The sequence below is a fragment of the Pinus tabuliformis genome, chromosome 9 (assembly GCF_031772625.1).
Source record: "Pinus tabuliformis cultivar Carrire ecotype Pingquan chromosome 9, CPIR1, whole genome shotgun sequence".
NCBI classification, from domain to species: domain Eukaryota; kingdom Viridiplantae; phylum Streptophyta; class Pinopsida; order Pinales; family Pinaceae; genus Pinus; species Pinus tabuliformis.
This window is the reverse complement of record NC_142307.1, coordinates 566264030-566283433: the sequence shown is the minus strand read 5'-3', so window position 1 is coordinate 566283433 and position 19404 is coordinate 566264030. Positions and strand designations below refer to the sequence as shown.

Sequence of the window (19404 nt, the reverse complement as noted above, 5' to 3'; positions counted from 1 at the left end):
GCATTCAATAGACAGAACATTAAGTATTACATGACATTAACAGACAATACATTAAATATATGATTAGGGGCATTCGATAGAGAGCATTAAATATTACAGAACATTTACCTACAAAACATTAAATATGATCGTCGGATTCGATAGACGCGTAAGCATAGAAAATTATATCGCCTTAAACAAAATACTTATGTGAAAATTTTCTATTAACAGCAATGAAAATTGCTGTAACATTTATGCAAAACAGATATCCCTAGCCAAACAAATTATGGAAGTTTATATAAAGCCCAGCCAAAGAGGCACAGATGGACTAATGAGATCCGTGTCCTCTATCTGAGGAAGCTACAATTGAAATGCTCACAACTACTTTGACGCAGCATTATTCAAACCGCCAAGTTCTTCCGCAAATCCGCGAAAGCCATGGCACCCACATGCCTCGCTTTCAAAGAACCCTTATCAGTATCCATAGAAGGAAAGGCGATGTCAAACTGCAGACTCAGAGGAGTTGTAATTCACAGAAAATAAAATGTTGGTTTAAAGCTAAGTAACGGACGACGAAAGTTACACAATGCAGAAGGCAATATGGTTCTTGTCGCGCCAGAAATAACTGTAGCCGCTGCAGCCACCACAGCTTGTTCAAGGAATGGCCGAACTTCAATTCTGTTTTGATGCCTCCCGCTTGTTGCCTGCAGGCTCATTCTAGGGCTGCATTTCAGGATTTCTTCTCGACCTATTTAGAAGGTCCGACGCTCACCAAATCTGCGAATCCAAATTTTCTTAGACTAGCCGTTAGGCACACAGGATCCGCGTCTCCAATCACAGTGATCTTAGTATCTTTTTCGTCAAAAGCTATAGAGTCAACCCCTGCAATGTATCCAGGAACATGCTAGAATTTAGTAAAAATAATTTCAGCATTGTAAACCACTTTACCTTAAACCCGCACATAATAAATAAAGCCGAACTTTACCTTTAATCCCTGCAACCGTTTTCATGGCCCTCCGTTTGCATTTTTCGCAGTTTAACCCCACTCTCAACACGATTTTCTGCACAATCACGCACATAATTTACTTCCAATAACCTTTCAGAAAATAAAATGAGACATCAATAACCGATGGCCTACCTTGGACATCTTGGACAACTGCGGAAGACAAATAATAACCTTGGAGACCTCTGGACTAATCCTCTCTTTTCCCTTAATCCTGTCGACGGGGAGGACGCAATAAATCAATGGCAGCCTTCGAAACGCGGCTCTACTTTAACAATACCTCGTTATTCTGCAATCGCAGTGTTTAAGGGGACGAAGGGTTTTATTTCCACCGCTCCTCCTGAAACCCCGATGACGTGTTTGTTGACTGGGCAACATAAGCCATGTCAGCAATGGTCGGCAGCGCTTCCACGAACGCGGACGGTAACAACCGCAGAATTCAGTACGTACGTTCCAGTCAATTTCTGGAATTTAAAAACTAATTCGATATATCCCCGAAACTGCATTTTCCAATATTTTCGGGATTTGGCACATTGTATACTAAACAGCGGCTGGTAAACACCTAACCCCAGTACGTTCAAACTGCGTAAGTCGTCACTCCTGGACCAAAAAATCGATATTTTTAATTGGCTTTTAGATATTTTTAATTGACATTTAAACGTGCACGCAAATGAAATCTCAAATTAGAATTACCGTGGCCCATATATTAAAGAACAAGTAGCAAATGAAGTAATAGTCGTTGATCAAAATGGTCCAATCAAACGCGAAACCAATCTTTCCTGACCATCGACATCTCAAGAAATTGCGTACCATGTGCCCAAGCAAGTTTGAAGTCTATGAAACCATAAACCTTTTTATACCATCAATATCATTGGAAAGGTTTTACCGATTCTTTCTAAAATATACTGAAAGGCCTTTCAGATTAAAACACTGATGGATGAGTTTTGGTGTTTGGAATTTAGTTGTGGTTGTCTTATTCATGTTCTTAATTTCGGATCTATCAAATAAATGAGAATGATTTAATTTTTGGAAGTGCAAATCTCTTTTTCTTTTACATTTAAAGAGAGTTGATAGATCTTAAATTAAAACGAATCTACACTGCTTGCAAAAAAAATAATTTATCCTTAATTAATACTATTTAACTAATTTATTATAATACTAAAACAATTTATTATGGTATGTGGCTCTTAATACCTATTACCAAATAAATAATAAGTGATACTCAATACCAATAAATAGAAAGTAATACTCAATACCAAATTAAAAATGGCTAAATAACTATCTACAAGTTACAATCACAATTTACAAATCCACACTTCAAAATTTTATATTAAAAAACAAAACAAAACATATTTCTCCTCTTAAAAATCTTACTATAAATTTCAAGATTACAGTCATTTGACTTGTATTAAAAATAGGGCGTCCAATTTTTCTATTGTTTCTCATAGTATTTGTTTACACAACCAAAGGAAGTCTGACTCATGGCATAAAAAAACAAAACAACTTTCTCCTCTTTTGAGAAGATTTTCTATTTATAGTTAAATCTAATGATTAAATACAATATAAACTATAACTACTAAATCTAATCACTAAAAATGCACGGTATTCCATCACAATATAAAAAAATAAAAAATAAAAATAAAAAAAATATTCACAATAAATTTTATATTCTCAATCATAATATATAATAATGTCTTTTTCATTAAATCTATACCATAATGAAATGCATGTATGATTTTTATGAAAGAACTCCAATTTCAACCTTCCTGTTCATAGTTTCAATATATAAACAAATTAATAACACTAATGCATTATATATTATTCATATAAATATAAGTCTTTATGAATGAATAAAACTAAACATTGAAAACAATAAAAATCTTTATTTGGAATATTCAGTTCTCATATAAATTTAATTGTTGTATGTTGAATCTATTATTTGGAATATTTTGTTTTCATATAAATTTAATTGTGTAGGTTGAATCTATTATTTGGAATATTCTGTTTTCATATAAATTTAATTGTTGTATGTCGAATCTATTTCTTTATCGAAACTCCCAAATAAATATTTTGGTTGATATTACTTATTTTAATGTTAATATTTTATTAAACATTTATTAATGTGAGATGTTACTAACATTATTTGCCATTTCTACTTTTCAAGTTATTCTTATTCTAGTATAGTCTATTTTCCTATCAAAAAGATTCTAAGGTATATTATTTATGTTATGTTTTGTTGATATCAATTTTTTTTTTATGATATTTTATTTGCCATTTTTACTTTTCAAGTTATTCTTATTCTAGTATAGTCTATTTTCCTATCCAAAAAGATTCTAAGGTATATTATTTATGTTATGTTTTGTTGATATGAATTTTTTTTATGATATTTTATTTATTTATTTAGGTTTTACTAAATTATTAGGTTCATTACGAAATATTATTATATTTTCTCATTTGAGTTTTTTTAAGTCAATATGGTTAGTGTTATAGGTGTGAAACACTTACACCATCAAGGCCATAAAAATATATATGGACATAATTAATTGATATAATTTATTTTACAATTTAAATTCGTCATTGTAGATATGGTGTTTGACAATTGAGGTTGATATGAGAAAATAATCAATTTAAGTAAATCAATGCCTAAAATGGAACATGCTTATTTTTATAACTATATTATTCTTCATTCTGGAGGCATGGAAAGGAAGAAATCATAGGAATTAAGCTCTAAACAGGATTTTAGATCATTTAGGGATAAGAAAATCTCCTTAAATCTCACACAATACCCACTAAGTATATTATTTGTCTTCATGTAGCGATATGGTTATGATTATGAAGGTATCAATAGCAGCTATAGACTTTGATAATCTAAGAAATAGCTATGAGGAATAAAGAAAAAAATGTAATAGAACATAGTATAGGCAATGAAAGGGTCATTGGAAGGATTGAGCCTCGATAATCCATTTTATGAAGGAATGGATTCAATTGAGGGAGTTGAATTGAGAGCTCATTTGTATTATGGGGAAATTACTAGTAAAATTTCTTAATGTTTGCATAATAATAAAAACATAAAAACATAAGTATGTCTTTCATAGTTATTAGAGCCTTTTCTCTTGGATGGAATCCAAAGCCATTTTTTGGTAAAGTTAGAAGTATTTATAGTAAGAATTTTGTGTAAGGTTCCAAGCCTGAAGGGGGTTTAGTCAACTTTGTTAATTTTTCAGATCGTTCTATGTTGTTTCAGTTACTTCAGCCCAATTCAATTCTTCATTTAGCATTACATCCAATTATTAATAATGTTTCAAATCATAAACAATAATTAAAGATAGAACGATATTTGTCTTCTTTTGTTACTTTTTCACCCATCTCCTCTAATCGTTTAAGCAGAAGGCAGACCGCGAGACTACATAGCAGAGAGAAGGTAGTCAATCCAAGATCTATGGTAAAGGAGTTCTAATTCAACCAAGATGGGTCAGTGATAGAAAAATTGTAGGTCAGAGAAAAAAAAGTCCATCTAAAGGAAGATTCTTTTCACACAAAACTTTATTGTGGCAGATCTTTCCTTGTCCATATACCTATGATGTTAATGTGTGGCTTGTATGTAGGTTTGGTATGACATATTTTCCAGCATTTTGTTGTGCACCTAGTGAAAATATTTTCAAATTGTTTTGCAGGCAGGTGTCAACAAGCTTGTTCATATTGTCGGAGTCACCCTTGGACCGAAGGGCAAAAATGTTGTTTTGAAGAGAAAGTATGGTTCTCTAAAGATTGTCAATGATGGTGTGACAGTAGCTAAGGAGGTATATTGTAGATGTGGGTTGTAATTTTTTTATGTTCTATATTAGTTTTCCTTGCCTAAATATCTTACTGTCTTAGACATGGAAGGAAAAATTCTCACAGGTCATAGACAACATATTTATCTTTTGAGGATGTACCTAGTCTATGGAGTAGCCACAATAGAGTAATGAATGATGCATTAAACTGTTGAAAAAAAATACCTGTGTGTAAGATGTTGATGAGTCAATTTAAATTGTTATTTCCAGTCTAGTTAATCTAGTCTATTTAATGCATTTAAATGTTGCACCCTGCTTCTGACAGGTTGAATTAGAGGACCCAATTGAAAATATTGGGGCCAAGTTGGTAAGATAGGCTCCAGCAAAGACAAATGATTTAGCAGGTGATGGAACTACCACATCTATTGTACTTGTGTAAGGTTTAATAGCTGAAGGTGTAAAGGTAATTTATTTGTCCCTATTACTGGCTTAAGTATTTATTCATTTTTATAGGCCCTTTTGGTGGTTGTTGTTTAGTTATTTATTTTGTGAATTTTCAAGGCTTCAGGAGGATCAAGATAGTATTTGAGTGGAAAAATAGCCTTGTTGAAGATGAATTGTGATTGTGTTATCAATTGGTATGACCTAGTTAGGAAAAACCCAACAGATAAATCTAGCTTGTATTTTTAAAGATTTGTGAATAAGAATCTAAATCATAAGCCTGTTCAGGTGGTTGCAGCTAGAGCAAATCCTATTCAAATTACAAGGGGAATTGACAAGATAGTAAAGGCTCTTTTTTTTAACTCAATAATTTGTCAAAGGAGGTAAATGCACACATTTGAGCCGATTTTAGTCTATGGTTGAGGTGCACTTTCATTAGGGGAATAGTTGATTTAAAACTGTCAGCTAGAGTTTCTTGAAGACTACAAGGTAGAATTTTTAGGAGTTACTTTTCAAACATTTGGGAAAAATGTTATCTGTAAGGGAGTACACAATGATCGTGTTATCAATTGGTATGACCTAGTTAGGAAAAACCAAACAGATAAATCTAGCTTGTATTTTTAAAGATTTGTGAATAAGAATCTGAATCATAAGCCTGTTCAGGTGGTTGCAGCTGGAGAAAATCCTATTCAAATTACAAGGGGCATTGACAAGATAGTAAAGGCTCTTGTTTTTGAACTCAATAATTTTTCAAAGGAGGTAAATGCACACATTTGAGCCAGTTTTAGTCTATGGTTGAGGTGCACTTTCATTAGGGGAATAGTTGATTTAAAATTGTCAGCTAGAGTTTCTTGAAGACTACAGGGTAGAATTTTTAGGAGTTACTTTTCAAACATTTGGGAAAAATGTTATCTGTAAGGGAGTACACATGCTGAAACTTAACACCCTGTAATTGGCATTATTCTGCAGGTTGAAGATAGTGAATTAACTGATGTTGTTGCAGTAAGTGTTGGTAATAACTATGAAATAGGAAACATGATAGCAAAGGCGAGTAAAGTTGGAAGGAAAGGTGTTGTGACACTTGAAGAGGGAAAAAGTGCATAAAACAATCTGTATGTTGTAGAGGTAATGAAATTTGATTGTGGATATATTTCTCCGTACTTTGTGACAGACAGTGAGAAGATGTCCGTAGAGTATGAAAATTGCAAGGTAATTGATGTGAATGAAATATTCTTGCTTCTTTTTGTTGTGCTACCACTTGTTATTGCTCCTTGTAATGAAAAGAGAATGGATAGAAATCATGTGTAACATTTTTAGAATAAACTCTCATCTTAGTTGCAGAATTATTTCCTAATTACCTCCATCTATTTTTGATAGATCACTAAAGCTTCTTCTTAATAGGAAACTTTCCTAAAGATAAGCGATCTTGTTCACAACTTCGATTGCGAACAAAATCATAGCTACAAGATTGTAACGAAATTGTTCAAAATGCTGGACTGAAAAGAGAGAATAAATGATGCTAATATCATATACATGATAGAGCCACACATAGTGAAGGTAACCAAGAATCTTTACACAGCTCTATCTTGGACTAACAGCTCTAGGTCTTCATACTTTCTGGAAGATTATTCCTCCTTAGGAGATTCTTGTTAAATTTTGACCTTGAATTATTATGCTCTCTTTCTATTGCAATTTTTACCAAGATGTTATGACAACCATGCTTCAGGTGTACTAAGTTGATGTCAATAAGATCACAACCATATAACCCAAGATCAATCACAGTTCATACTTTACTCGTTCACTCGCTTCATGATTGAAATTGGCACTATTTCACTTGATCGCAGGATCCATTGTTAGTAAGATCCTTGTTTGACAATAGACCCTTAAGGGTATGCAGGCGTATTGTCTTACTATCCATAAGCATCCCTGAAATATAATCCCTTCATGATTATAGCTGATGGCCTTTACTATATTGGAGCTAAGTAGTTGCTAAATTGAAGAATTCCTTTTTGCAAAGGATAGTGAGTAATTTCACTGGCCCTTTTTTTTTTCAAATTTTGATAAATCTTCCTCCCAGACCTATAGATGGTGAATAATCTAAATAAGTGCCTTTGTGTCACTGTCCACAAACTTATGGACAAGAACAAGAAAGTGAAAGATAGTTGTACAATTGGTTAGAACATAGATTTGTTACTGATCACTAGACCCTTAACTAATGATCCCAGTGTTAGTAGATAATAGTTCCTTCAAATAATGATCCTCATATGTCTCGGGTTGTTTTTATTTTATTTCACCTTTCATGGCGCTGATTTGTAATGTGGGAGAAATTTTCTGATGAAGGCTGGCTACCAACTTCATAGGGCTCCAATTGACATCCTTCTGTCTAGCTTCTAATTTCTAGTCTTTAAGCTATCTTGAAATGGCATATGTATATTGATGGGTTGGCCACCAACTTCATAGGGCTCCAATTGATGTCCTTCTGTCTAGCTTCTAATTTCTAGTCTTTAAGCTCTCTCGCAATAGTATATGTATATTGATGGGCCTTTCTGGACTATCTATATAAGCAGCTAATCTTTCACTAGATAGACAATGGAGTTAGCAGCCTGAAGTTTTCTATCACATTATTATTTTAAAAGATAGTCGCATACAAAACACAAAAAAAGGCCATGATGAGGTATGTTAACAAATGGGTCCTATCTATTCCAGGTATTCATTAATATTAAGAAAATATTGTCTCTACCAAATGCCTTTCACATAATTATGTGCATATTGGTCTCTTAGAATCAATATTGAACCGTATTCATTCAATTCATCAAAGGTTGGCAATCTAAGAGCATGCTTGGACATTAAGTTCTCAGGTTGAAGAAGTCTCTTATTAGATCTTCATTTAATAATGATTCTAAGTATGAAGGGGATCCTTTGAGTCTGAATAAAAAAAATGTCACAGGATTAATTTCGGCCACTGAACAGATTTCCATCTTCACAAGATATCAACGGTCTAACGTTGCTACTAAATAACTCAGAGGATTAGGAGGGTCGAATTGATCTGGGTGCTTCCTCAATGAAAGTCTTCAGATAATGACTGTGTTGTAAACAAAATACAAGAGTGCCTTGATGTGACAGCGGATCTTAAGAGATGCCACAAATGATCAAAGAGCCTTTGTTTTCTTCTTTAAGGGCTGAAATTATAATGCTTGAGAACTAATCAAAGAGGCTGAAATACTTCAAAATGTCCTCACCCTAGTGACATAAGTAATTCACCAAACACTTGAGTTATAAGGTACCCTTCATGCCTCTAGTAAGAGTATTCATTGGCTCTCTTCATTGCTGAACAAATGTACTATAACTTAATTTTATCTAAAAATATGTGTGAGCTCAATAATGTGACATAGCGTGTATGCAAAATAAGATAGTTGCAGAGGAGGAAAAATATCCAAATTTCATTGGGTATAGATGTCATAGTGTGCATCCCCATCAACAAACCATGGACATTATTCACCGTTCAATACATATCCGGAACAAAGTGAGTAATTTATTGTGTGGAACAGTTCTGTAAGGTATCTCATTGAAAGGATCTAAATAGCACCACTTGAAAGAGGGCATTTTTGGACAAATTGGCAGGAAGCTTGTATGTTTGATCTTTCAATCATGCTACACCCCATAGATTGTGTTGGTGATCTAACCTAATCAACTTCACTGTTGCTTAGATTCTTCAAAAGCTAATAGACTTGTGTTTCCCACATGGCCACTCTGTTCTTGTAGTATTCCTGACATTTTCTATATACAGAAGTAGACATGCATTGCTAAATTGTATGTTTAAAGTGCCAAATATGAGTGCTTCTGTGAGAGGTTCTATTGTTTGTTATTTCTTGTTTGCACCAACTTTTATGTTTTCCATTATTACCATTTTGGCAGTTTTTTTGTTATGGAGGTTCTGCCACAACTTAGAGAGTTAGGATGTTGCATTGAAAGGGATCCTTACTTATGGTTAAGATTTAATTAATGTTTAATGTTGGGTGATAGAATGGAAAATATAGTGTGGCTATTGCCACTTCAGAGACCAAGCTGAAATAGAACCGAAATTTCTGTACAAAGTCTACAACTAGAGACAGAGCAACATCTCTTGTACAAAAGGGAACTCCTTGCTTGCTTTCTCTTCATAGTGCAACTAAGCACAGAACTCTGCACTCCAAATAAACAATATCTCAAATTCTTCAATTTCAAATCCTGTACCATTATTCTATTTTCAGTTTGGTCAATTTTCGAGGTAGTTGGTTCCAGAATTGATCCTATTTCACTTTCTTCCTTAATCTGCATCTAGAACTGGTCCTTATCTAACATGGTCTAATTGATATGATTTGGTATTGAGTTCTTATCATACTTTCTGTTCATAGTGCAATTAAGCACAGGATTTTGCACTTGATATGATTTGGTACTAAGTTCTTATCATACTTTCTGTTCATAATGCTATTAAGCACATGATTTTTCACTCCCAATAAACAATAGTTCAATTTTTTTCAGATTCTAGTTGTGTTCTATCATTTTATTTTCACATGGCCAATTTTCAAGCTAGTTTGTTCCAAAATTGCCCAAATTTCACTTTCTTTTTTAATCTACATTTGGATGTGGTCCTTATTTAACATGGTCTAATTGATATGATTTGTTGAGTTCTTATCATACTTCAATCTAATGGTCGATTTGAATTTATGAACAGGTACTGTATGAATTGAATTTGTTTGGTCATCAGGTTGACATTTTCTGTGTTGCTTGAAGAATCGTTTTTCTTTTCCTGAGCGTTTGAACTACCAAAACTGAAGCCCTGGGATTCTTGGATCTTGGGGGTGTAAAGCCCGGAGTGGATAGATGGATTAATGTATGAGCAATTTATTCATCTGAAACTGCTACCCTTATCCTTTTGGACTCTTTTTGACCAGACTTCTTCCCACTTTTATGACCCTCTACTCTCACTGAAGGAGGTGTTGTGGGGTGTTTTGTTTCTTAGATTTTATAATGCCCTGTCCCTGAAGAGACAAATTGGTCCCATGACAGATGAGGGAGTTTTTTCTGTAACTCATGAAAAATGATCAACTTAACTAGGTAGTGATGTGCTACAACGTCCAATTTACCCTTTTGAATTCTAACACACATGTATTGTCGGGAATGCAATAGGAAATGGGGGATACTTATCCTTTGTTGTGGTTTTTGATGGCTCAAGTTTCGAATTTTAGGTAGAATTAGAAAATAGTAAGCATATAAAATTCTTAGCCTTCCCTCATAGGTTCAATATTTAATGAAATGATATGCTACCTATCCCCATTCATATGGAAGAGACTCCCTTTTCACCCCATTTCTATTTTCGTCATACTTATCAATGAAAAAGTTGGTCTTATCTCCGAGGTTGAGTAATCTATCATCCTTATCCCAAGGCTGCCCCCTAGGAATTCCAGTAACTTCATTGAGCAATTCTTCATTTACAAAGATCCTGAATCCCCTAAAAGTCATGTAGAATTCATTGTTTTTAGAGTCTTTCTCTTGGGGATGTTAAGAATTCTAGGCAAACTCCAGTGCTACTGCATCGTCGTATCCTTCTAACTTATCAAAGAAATCAAGCCAACCTACCTTCCTAAAATCATCCACAACTTCAGCATTAAGAGAAGCTTATAGAGGGAACTAGCTCTCATAGTGGATCAATTTTTCAACCTAACTGCTATCCATGGGATTCCTAGATATTGCCAAATCTGCCCTGATAAAAATACTTTTTTAAACGTAATCATAATTGTTATAAAATCTTGGCATATAACAATGCAATTTTTTTTATAAAACCTTTGCATATAACAAAACAAAAAAAATTAATGATCAATTACATCAATTTTTAGCTTAAGAGGGGAGATAAATTTGAAATTGCACAGCTGGTTATCAGAAATGTAGCAGGAAAATAATTATTTGTGAACGTTGTATGAATTGTAGTGTAATTTTGTTTTACAAAATCTATACCTAATGCGTATAAGGTTTGTCGTGCTAGTTCAGGTTTTTGGACAAGGCAGCTATCCTTGACAACAACACTGGATTGAAGGATCTCAACTGCAGAAGTCAATGTAAACTTTGCATAGTCATGCAGGTAGAGGAAACAAAATCAATGCTGAGACTATTACCCATTTTCATGAGTACAATTATGACATACTGTTGCCTCGCACAGCTGCAAACTTTCTCTGTTGAGCAGGCAAGTACCATGGACAGGAAACTCAAGGGTTTTGAGATTCCAGTGGCCTCCCTTTTTGCAATTTCACTCATTATCTTAAACTCACTGAAGGTATCCTGGATATTTTTGGGGCATTGTAATTACTCTGCTGTTAGTGGGTGCTAAAAAGTTGGGTATACCTCTCTGAGACCTGGGCATACAGATGTTCTTATAACCCAGTTCCTCATTTTCGTTAGTCTTATAAAAGCCCTTTGGTTTAATAAAGGAGTTTCTCATGTAAGATGGTTGGTTCGTGAAAAAAACAGGTAGTTCAATGTTCAAAGTACCAGGTTCATGGTTCATAGCACAGAGCTTCACCGGAACTACAACCAGCATGCTCCTGCTATCAGCTTGGACCATGGTGAGAACTGTAGAGACTCTCTATCTTGAGAAACTATCTCTTTCACAGCCTCTAGAATGGGTCTTGCAATAGGTACTATAACCCTTACTGCTTACTTTGTTGTTAGTGGTGCTTCCATTGGTTTAATTGGTGTAGCACAATGAGCATAATGAGCATGAACCTGCAAGTATAAAAGCTAGCTAGCTAGTATTTTTTTGCTTACTATGCTACTTGTGCCAGATACAGCTTGAACCAACAATAGCATAGGGCAGGGACTAGCTGTCATGTAACCCCTCTTGTTAAATAATGACATGTATACTACCCTAAATACCCTCTGTATCTCACCCATACCTTAGTTATAATGATAGTGACATCTACTGCTCTCTCTTTAATACATAGTTGTTGTATCTATTTAACTTGTACCACGAACCCAGTGGGATGCGTACTACCTCCATACCAACTGTTTTGTCATTTATTTCTGTCAACCTATACACTATACACCTGTCTGGTGGGCACACAACCCAAGCATTTAGTTGGTTGAGAAGCCTCTCATCACCTGGATGCACTATGCTCAATCTACGGTTCAGATTGTCCTGAACAAACCCTACCCTTGCTTGCCTATATTCTGCATTGAGGTTGTCATTCTTGCTGCAATCTACAACACAGAAGTGGAGAGGAGGGTTTGGCTTCTTGCTGCAATCTACAACATAGAAGTGGAGAGGAGGGTTTGACTTTTGTCATGATGTTGGACCCGTGTGTACAACTACCCGACCTCAGTCTACCCTTGGTGTATAACAGAGTGCAAATAATCCCCATGATGACTCTGCTAGGCTACCACCCCAAGCGAAGTAGGTAATACATTTACTCTGTGTTTGTTTATTCATTATATCCATGAACTCTAATTTTTTCTTCCCTGCAATTTTTAACATCCACTTCTGGCTAATTATTTCTTTTTCCTTCTATTGACAGAGGAATAGACAGACTTCTCGTTATTCTGTCTCTCCTTGGTTAGGGACTCTTCCGGACTCAGGTGAGTACTATGCGGGTAGTTATGAAAATCCATTTCGGGCATCTAATTGTTTTAATTAGCATTCTGACCCTTTTCTCTTTGATTCATGATGTAGGATTTATGGGTGGCACTATTCTCACATGGATTTTATAGATAACCCATTTTTCCCATGATTTCTCCTTTAGGATAGGGTTTGTATTTCTTCATCGTTAGTCAGTTTCATTTTTCAATCATGTTACTGACGCAAGTGTTTTCTTTTATCTCAGGTACGTCAAGTTCGACTAGTCTGGGTCACAAATGCGCAAAAATTAAGCATCTAACTCATGGTTGACTACTGGCTAGGTTGGTGACCTCCCTGAATTGGGTTCTATTGGTTGTGGTCTTATTCCCATCACTTGCACACCAAGAGAGAGACTCAACATCATGACGTGGATAGAGTTTGACTCTCATAAGCAGATCCAGCTCCTGTTTAAAGCTTCTAAAATTCCCTAGGCTAAAAGGAGAGGGGTCCTAAATAGTAACTTTACAATGATGCTTCAGCAGAAAGGTAGTAACAATCAAATGTGTTAGATGTCATAGAGATTTGCAGTTGTTCTGAACAATCCAAGTCTCATCCATAAGAGGACCTTTCCACGAAAGTAGGGTAGGGCTGAAGAAATCAAAATAAGACTGATACCACATCCAAACTAAATATTTTCGCAGCTTCCATTTCATCCTTGCGACACAAAGCACAAGCAAAAGCCATCCCTATTCTCTTGATGATTGACCCTTGTAGGAGTAGAATCTATCTCCAAACTTTGTGCTTATAAGAATGTTATTTTCAGGTGGACTGGTACCTTGTCAACCAGCAGGCCATAGGAGCCTTGGCCATCCATTGTTTGTCCAAGTGAGGGGAAATGTCAGTGGGCTCTATAGACATACCACAAAGATGAAAGATCCTAGTCATGCAGATGTAGAAGGGCTACCCAATCCTCCATCCCTAGTCTCTCTAGAACAGACCTGGCTTATGTAACAGTTAACTGCATTTTACTCTTTACAAATTAGGAGGCAGAGATGGTGTTTATTTCATCAGGTCATGGTCTTTGGTTTGTATTAATATCTTCTTTTCCAACCAATCTCTTATTCAAAATCCATATTTGCAGATCTCAAGATTGGGTTGGGAGAAAATTCTATTCTTGATGAGATTCACCCTGATGCTCGGGACATGATGGCTGCTTGTGTAGATTTAAAAAATGTCTTCTTACGTCTACACAGTCATTCTGTTCGATATCTGTGCCAGGTTTGTTTTGGATCTTCCATTGATCTTTGATATGAATGATACCTATCAGCACTTCTTTTGACCCATCAAAACCGATAAATATGTCTTCAATTCAGTCATTTAAGTTCTGGTGGATGTTAACCATTTTCATTATTTTTGCTTTCTCTGGCTCCTTTTAAAGGTTTTTCTTCTGTTTTAAATAAGACATGTTGTTCGTTATCATATTAATTGCAATCTTATTATATTTTGTGCTTGAGTTAATATATTGTCTTGTCAAAGCTTCATCAGGATCTTGTGGTAGGCAAGCCAGTCAAGTGTCAGCACTCCAAGCGAATGAATTCTATTGACACTACTTGGGAATTTGTAAGACATAAACCTTTATTGCTTAATTTAGCCAATATTGTAGCTATTTTTTGTTGTATAATGCTACTATTTCCTATTTTTTGTTTACGGCTAGTGTGATTATATATGTTAATACTGTTATGACATCTGGATTGTTTTGTCTCTGCAATTTGCATGTAGAGATACAGAATAATATTTACCAATTCTGTTGTACGTGTATAATGTTTACTAGTAGTTTTATTGTGTAGTCAGTTAGAGTGATATAACATAAATTGGAAAGGAAAAACATTCTTCTTTTGATGAAAAAAGTTAGCAACTTAGCAGTAAGTTGTGATTTGCCAGAAGTCTTAGGGGGCATGCCTCTGGGACCAAAAGCAAATTCCATCTCCCATCTATTGTTGTGCATTACAAATTCAATAGGGGATGCCAATACTGGATTGACTAGGATGTACAAGACCAACTAGTCTATGAAAGTTCAAATGTGGTCAATCCTAACATGCTTGAAACTAGTTCTTAACTAAGAAGATTACATGAATGTAAATTTGCTCTCAAATTCAAGTGTATGTTTATCTGTATAGGGAACTACATAGGATAGCTCTTAACCTCTATGTGGATAAGCAATGTTATCTTCTTATCCTCGCCTTTTGAGCCACATTCAGAATGGAATCACATTGTACAAGTTGTCATGTGAAGTTGCTAATTGAAGACTTCCGCTGGAAACAACATCCCACCTTCTTCTACAAAGATAATTGATCTTTTTCCTATTTTTTGGAAAGGCATAACTTGAAAGTTGGTATCAAAGCGTAATATGCCTTCAATGGTCACTCCTGATAGTAATCTTACTATGGAGATTTCCATCTTCCCCTTGGAAATAAGTCCTTTTGTATGCATCGTTTATGTAAAGAATGTTTGTTTTCTATTGCCCAAATACAAACTATGTTTATAAAAACTTAAAATGTATAAATTCTTCGTTTTAACTTTGTTCCACTATATATTGGATTTTTAGGCATTCTGATCATTTTGTCCCATGTTTTAGATGAAAGGGAAAGAAATTACTATTGAGTGCAAGTTTGATGGCAATCGCATGCAAGTGCACAAAGATAAGTCTTGCATCCAGTTTTGGTCAAGGTAAACTACCTCCTGCCTATGCATTTTATTGTGTATGCAGATCTTCAAGAACGTATGTGATGCAACAAAATATATGGATACATGCTACGATAGGATTAAGTCTATTAGATGAACATTGTGTCATAACTAAAACTATTCCTGATTGCAGAGGATAGGAAGTGCAAATTTATTTGACAACAGAGGAATGGGGTAATAAATTCCAAAGGATATGATTTCAGAACTCATAATTGACTTCTCTTAGACATCATTATATGATTTTGACAAATTTATAACATGGTAGTGGCATAAATTTTATACATGCAATCTTTGCCTTGATATTTTGAAGTAATTTGTGACATATTGTTTGGAAACAAACTAGCATGTTTCGTTTCAAAGATAGAATATCAGTTTTAAACAATCCTCAAATTTAGGTGGAACAACTTTTTTATGGAAGTGGGGAGTTGTTAAAAATTTCATCTTTGCCTTCACTTTTTTTGTTTTTTACAATACCCAATGACAGAATATTTGTAAGCAAGAGTCTTAAGCTATGGAAGCATTGAATTATTTATAAATGGTGCTTCTCAAGAACTCTCTTATGAATGGGCCACAACAGAGAACTATATCCCAAACATGCTAGAAATTTATGAAATTAGTAGGATACTTGAAATTTCAAATGAAATTAAGATTGGAATTATATTTTAATAAATCAAGATAGAAAAGACACAAGGTACTCAGTGATGCAGTCTTTCTGCTCTGACTACCATATCCTGAGTTGCCTGTCCCTCACTAACCCTATCACTACCCCTCCTTACCCTCTGGAATTACAGCAGGAAGCAACAGAGAATCGTATCCCAAACATGCTGGAAGTTTATGAAATTAGTAGGAAACTTGAAATTTCAAATGAAATTAAGATTGGAATTATATTTTAATAAATCAAGATAGAAAAGGCACAGGGTACTCGGTGATGCAATCTTTCTGCTCTGTCAACCATATCCCGAGCTGCCTATCCCTCCCTGACACTATCACTACCCCTCCTTACCCTCTGGAATTACAGCAAGAAGCAAGCAGATGCTTGGAGGGTGGTCTTTCTTTATTGGCATCTCTCTAATTCCTAAAGATGCTTTTCTAGCAGAGGCTAAACCAAGGGTTATGAAGTCAAGTAATACAAACAAAGAGGGTTTGCATTTATATGGATAAGTTGTAGTCAAGCCATACACTGATGTATCATGACTAGTCCAGGTAGATCCTTTAGGTTAATGAGAGTACATGAGGGCCCTTCTATAATATGCACCATCAACATTATGAAGATGTAGCTAGAAGATAATGTGCAACCATAGAATGATGAAGGAAAATTATAACACGAGATTATAAACAAATAGGATTAGGTAGTAAGCCTTCTAATGAATGAAAAACCCATCTAGTTTTTACATTATAACATGCAACTCATGAATCAACAAGCCATAACATGTGCCATACGAAATTTGTAGTTATAGCTGCAAATTCCCCAATATTCCAGATTACAGCAAAGCAGAAGGACTTCGGAGGGATAACAACCTCATTCCTAGTTCCTTCTCACGTGCAATGTGATAGTTGTTGATTTTATAAAAATCCTGCCATAAAAATTGCTAAAACAGGAAAGCATATGAGCTTGCACACCAAGAGAGAGACTCAACATCATGACATGGACAGAGTGACTCTCATAAGCAGAGCCAACTCCTATTTAAAGCTTCTAAAATCCCCTAGGCTAAAAGAAGAGGGGTCCTAAATAATAACTTTACAATGATGCTTCGGCAAAAAGGAAATAACAATCAACTGTGTTAGATGCCATAGAGATTTGCAGCTATTCTGAACAATCCAAGTCTCACCCATAAGAGGACCTTTCCACGAAAGCAGGGTAGGGATGAAGAAATCAAAATCAGCCTGATACTGCAGCTTCCATTTCATCCTTGTGACACAAAGCACAAACAAAAGCCATCCCCAATCTCTTGACAATCGACCCTTGTAGTAGTAGAATCTATCTCCAAACTTTGTTCTTATAAGAATGTTATTTTCAGGTGGACTGGTACCTTGTCAACTAGCAGGCCATAGGATCCTTGGCAACCCATTGTTTGTCCAAGTGAGGGGAAATGTCAGTGGGGTGTCTAGGCATACCACAAAGATGAAAGATCCTTAGTCACGCAGATGTAGAAGGGCTACCCAATCCTCCATCCCCAGTCTCTCTAGAACAGACCTGGCTTATGTAATAGTGAACTGCATTTTACTCTTTACGAAATAGGAGGCGCAAATGGTGTTTATTTCATCAAGTCATGGTATTTGGTTTGTATTAATATCTTCTTTTCCAACCAATCTCTTATTCAAAATCCATATTTGCATATCTCAGGATTGGGTTGGGAGAAAATTCTATTCTTGATGAGATTCACCCTGATGCTTGGGACATGATGGTTGTTTGTGTAGATTTAAAAAATGTCTACTTACATCTACACAGTCGTTCTATTCGATATCTGTGCTAGGTTTGTTTTGGATCTTCCATTGATATTTGATATGAATGATACCTATCAGCACTTCTTTTGACCCATCAAAACTGATAAATATGTCTTTCATTCAGTCATTTAAGTTCTGGTGGATGTTAACCATTTTCATTATTTTTGCTTTCTCTGGCTCCATTTGAAGGTTTTGCTTCTGTTTTAAACAAGACATGTTGTTCGTTATCATATTAATTGCAATCTTATTATATTTTGTGCTTGAGTTAATATATTGTCTTGTCAAAGCTTCATCAGGATCTTGTGGTAGGCAAGTCGGTCAAGTGTCAGCACTCCAAGCGAATGAATTCTATTGACACTAGGGAATTTGTAAGACATAAACCTTTATTGCTTAATTTAGCCAATATTGTAGCTATTTTTTGTTGTATAATTCTACTATTTCCTATTTTTTGTTTACGCCTAGTCTTATTATATATGTTAATACTGTTATGACATCTATATTGTTTTGTCTCTGCAATTTGCATGTAGAGATACAGAATAATATTGACCAAATCTATTGTGCGTGTATAATGTTTACTAGTAGTTTTATTGTGTAGCCAGTTAGAGTGATGTAAGATAAATTGGAAAGGAAAAAAATTCTTCTTTTGATGAAAACAATTAGCAACTTAGCAGTAAGCTGTGATTTTCCAGAAGTCTTAGGGAACATCCCTTTGGGACCAAAAACAGATTCCATCTCCCAAGGCATAGATATCGAATACACACACAATGTGTTGTTACATATATGGTTGTGCATTACAAATTCAATGAGGGGATGCCAATACTGGATTGACTAGCATGTACAAGACCAACTAGTCTATGAAACTTCAAATGTGGACAATCCTAGCATCCTTGAAACTAGTCCTTAACTAAGCAGATTACGTGGATGTAAATTTGCTCTCAAATTCAAGTGTTTATCTGTATAGGGAACTACATAGGGTAGTTGTTAACATCTATGTGGATTAGCAATGTTATCTTCTGATCCTCACCTTGTGATCCACATTCAGAATGGAATCACATTGTACAAGTTGTCATGTGAAGTTGCTAATTGAAGACTTGTGCTGGAAATAGCATCCCACCTTCTTCTACAAAGATAATTAATCTTTTGCCCATTTTTTGGAAAGGCATAACTTGAAAGTTGGTATCAAAGCATAACATGCCTTCAGTGGTCACTCCCGATAGTAATCTTACTATGGAGATTTCTACCTTCACCTTGGAAATAAGGCCTTTCGTATGCATCGTTTATGTAAAGAATGTTTGTTTTATATTGCCCAAATACAAACTGTGTTTAAAACTTATAATGTATAAATTCTCCATTTAAACTTTGTTCCAGTATATATTGGATTTTTAGGCATTCTGATCATTTTGTCCCATGTTTTAGATGAAAGGGAAAGAAAT

At 35.0% G+C, this 19404-nt stretch overlaps 1 protein-coding gene across 1 annotated transcript; it reads right to left on the bottom strand.

Moving 5' to 3' along the window:
* Nucleotides 1-253: 253 nt before the first annotated feature.
* LOC149149793 (heavy metal-associated isoprenylated plant protein 39-like) lies at nt 254-1443 on the bottom strand. The gene is made up of 3 exons (XM_089445514.1): nt 1118-1443; nt 965-1040; nt 254-861 (listed from the first exon to the last, which is right to left on the bottom strand). Exons 1-3 carry the CDS (start codon nt 1124-1126, stop codon nt 728-730), a joined length of 219 nt encoding a protein of 72 aa, XP_089301640.1. The 5' UTR covers nt 1127-1443; the 3' UTR covers nt 254-727.
* Between the last annotated feature and the right edge of the window lie 17961 nt (nt 1444-19404).